Source organism: Garra rufa, chromosome 18, assembly GCF_049309525.1.
Source record: "Garra rufa chromosome 18, GarRuf1.0, whole genome shotgun sequence".
NCBI lineage: Eukaryota > Metazoa > Chordata > Actinopteri > Cypriniformes > Cyprinidae > Garra > Garra rufa.
Genome location: NC_133378.1, coordinates 9,770,589 through 9,773,482, shown reverse-complemented (window position 1 = coordinate 9,773,482; position 2,894 = coordinate 9,770,589). Strand labels below are relative to the sequence as shown.

The 2,894-nt window shown below is 45.4% G+C and overlaps 1 protein-coding gene across 1 annotated transcript; it reads left to right on the top strand.

Moving 5' to 3' along the window:
* The first annotated feature begins 1,077 nt into the window (after positions 1-1,077).
* On the top strand, positions 1,078-2,681 carry kcna2b (potassium voltage-gated channel, shaker-related subfamily, member 2b). Its single transcript, XM_073823161.1, has one exon. It carries the CDS (start codon positions 1,078-1,080, stop codon positions 2,557-2,559), a length of 1,482 nt encoding a protein of 493 aa, XP_073679262.1. The 3' UTR covers positions 2,560-2,681.
* The last annotated feature ends 213 nt before the right edge of the window (positions 2,682-2,894 follow it).

Below are 2,894 nucleotides of genomic sequence, written 5' to 3'. Positions count from 1 at the left end.
GATATTAGACACACACTTGTAAAAGTCATGCTATTGAAGAAACATATTTATGGGGTAATGAGGCTATGTGGTCTTCCTGATTCATTGCATTAAAATAAATTAAATTAAATATATTGTAAGAGTATCTGCAGTATTTCCAAAAAACAATACAGCAATACTGCATCTATTGCACAGTGTGTAAATGTCTTAAATAGGTTTGCAAAAAGGTGGAAAATTTCCAGTAAATTTTGGAAACATTCCAAAAATTTTGGAAACTTTCCAGGATTTTTTGGAATCTTCCAATGATTTTTTGAAAAGTTTCCAAAACTTTTCAACCCCTTTGCAACCCTAGTCCTAAATGGCAAACACTACAGTATAAAGCCCTTAATTGGAAAATTATGTGCATGTAAATGTGGTTATTGTATGATACATATTGGATATATTTAGCTATTGATGGGGAACTAAGGTAGACAGTGTTGCATTTCTTCAACTTTTCTATCTCAGGCAGTCTTGCTGTCTTGGTGAAATGCATTTGGCGAGGTTTTGGGATATCCAATTATGATTTAAGTGCACTCAGGCTGTTATTAGATTTACAATGCATAATTGAATCCTAAGAGGAATGATACAGTCTTGCCATGGCAAGTATTGATCTACTTGGCAGATAAAAGCAAATACAATGTGTAAAGTGGTCAGGCTGTCTTCTCCATATGATTGATAGATGTTTTTTAGATGCCCTGGTTTTCTAGAGCCATACTTTATGTGTGTTTCCTCCGCAGCAATGCTTTGAGTTCTTGTGCGGTCCTTTGAAGTCCCTTCACTTTCATTTCAGATTTGATGGTGTTTGAGTAACTTGCTTTATTAGTTCAAAAAACAAAATGAGTACTTTGTGCATTGTGTTGCAGTGAGTATGTTAAAAAGAATGCATGTTGGCCTAAGTAATCTCTCTTCTGCTTTACATTTCTTTCAGTGTTTCCTGGGTTCTAATGCAAGAGGGAGGTGTTAACGAGTGAAAGGAAGCCCCTTCTTCTTCCCCACAAACTTTTAGAGGCAACACCGTCGCATCCTGACCACAAGCTGCAGGTTGCATTCGTTCACAGCATGACTGTTGCCACAGGCGACCCAGTCGATGAAGCTGCAGCTCTCCCGGGTCAGCCACAGGACACGTACGACCCGGAACCAGACCATGAGTGCTGCGAAAGGGTGGTCATTAACATCTCCGGCCTGCGCTTTGAGACGCAGCTCAAAACTCTGTCTCAGTTCCCAGAGACATTGCTCGGGGACCCCAAAAAGAGAATGCGCTATTTTGACCCTCTGAGGAATGAGTACTTTTTTGACAGGAACCGGCCGAGTTTCGACGCCATTCTCTATTACTACCAGTCAGGCGGCAGGTTGCGGAGGCCTGTCAATGTGACATTGGATATCTTTTCTGAGGAGATACGTTTTTATGAGCTCGGGGAAGAAGCCATTGAGATGTTTAGGGAGGATGAAGGATTTATTAAGGAAGAGGAGAAACTCCTGCCAGAAAACGAGTTTCAGAGGCAGGTGTGGCTGCTCTTTGAGTATCCTGAAAGTTCGGGACCTGCCCGGATTATCGCCATCATTTCCGTCATGGTCATCCTCATATCTATAGTCAGTTTTTGCCTGGAGACGCTTCCGGTTTTTCGCAGCGAGGAGCAGGTGGGAGGACCCATGTCCAACTCCAACTCGACAAACATCTACGCCTCCACCTACTTTACTGACCCTTTCTTCATCCTGGAGACCCTTTGCATTATATGGTTCTCCTTCGAGTTTCTGGTGCGGTTCTTTGCGTGCCCCAGCAAAGCTGGCTTCTTTGTCAACATAATGAACATCATTGATATCGTGGCTATAATACCTTACTTTATCACCTTGGGCACAGAGCTAGCAGAGAAGCCAGAGGATGGCCAGCAAGGGCAGCAAGCCATGTCGCTTGCCATTCTGAGGGTCATCAGATTAGTACGAGTCTTCAGAATCTTCAAACTCTCCCGGCACTCGAAAGGGCTGCAGATTCTCGGGCAAACGCTCAAGGCCAGCATGAGGGAGCTTGGGTTGCTCATCTTCTTTCTCTTCATCGGAGTCATCCTCTTTTCGAGTGCCGTCTACTTCGCAGAGGCGGACGAGGCGGACTCGCAGTTTATAAGCATCCCTGATGCCTTCTGGTGGGCCGTGGTCTCAATGACGACAGTAGGGTACGGTGACATGGTCCCGACTACCATCGGAGGCAAAATCGTGGGATCCCTGTGCGCTATCGCTGGTGTGCTGACCATTGCCTTGCCCGTGCCTGTCATAGTCTCAAACTTCAACTACTTCTACCATCGAGAGACAGAGGGCGAGGAACAGGCCCAGTACCTTAACGTGACCAGCGTCCCCAAGATAGACTCCTCGGAGGACCTGAAAAAGAGCCGCAGCGGGTCAACCATGAGCAAGTCCGACTACATGGAGATTCAAGAAGCTGTGAACAACAGCAACGAGGACTTTCGAGAGGAGAACATCAAGACTGGCAACTGCACCCTAACCAACACTAACTATGTTAACATCACCAAAATGCTTACAGATGTATAACTGCGTTGAACTGCCTTGACGAAGAAGGTCAGATGAAGAAGGGGAGTACAGACCCCAGTTTTGAAGGCTTCAGGCGCCTCGTGCAAGACGGGAGAACTGAAATGCGTCCGTTTGAGCGAAGGATCAGTACGGAAGACCTGTTCATCATTCCATCCCCATTCTCTGTCACAAGTTCTGGAAAACTTGATCGGTGGGGGACGTTGTTTTGCATCCTTGTGTTCAGTGTCTGCATGGAGTTTGTCTTTTCTGTGTGACTGTTCTAGTAGTCGTTCTGCTTGCAACAGTAGCCAAATCGTAGCCTAACCAATAGATACAAGCGTAGCATAGAGGGACCA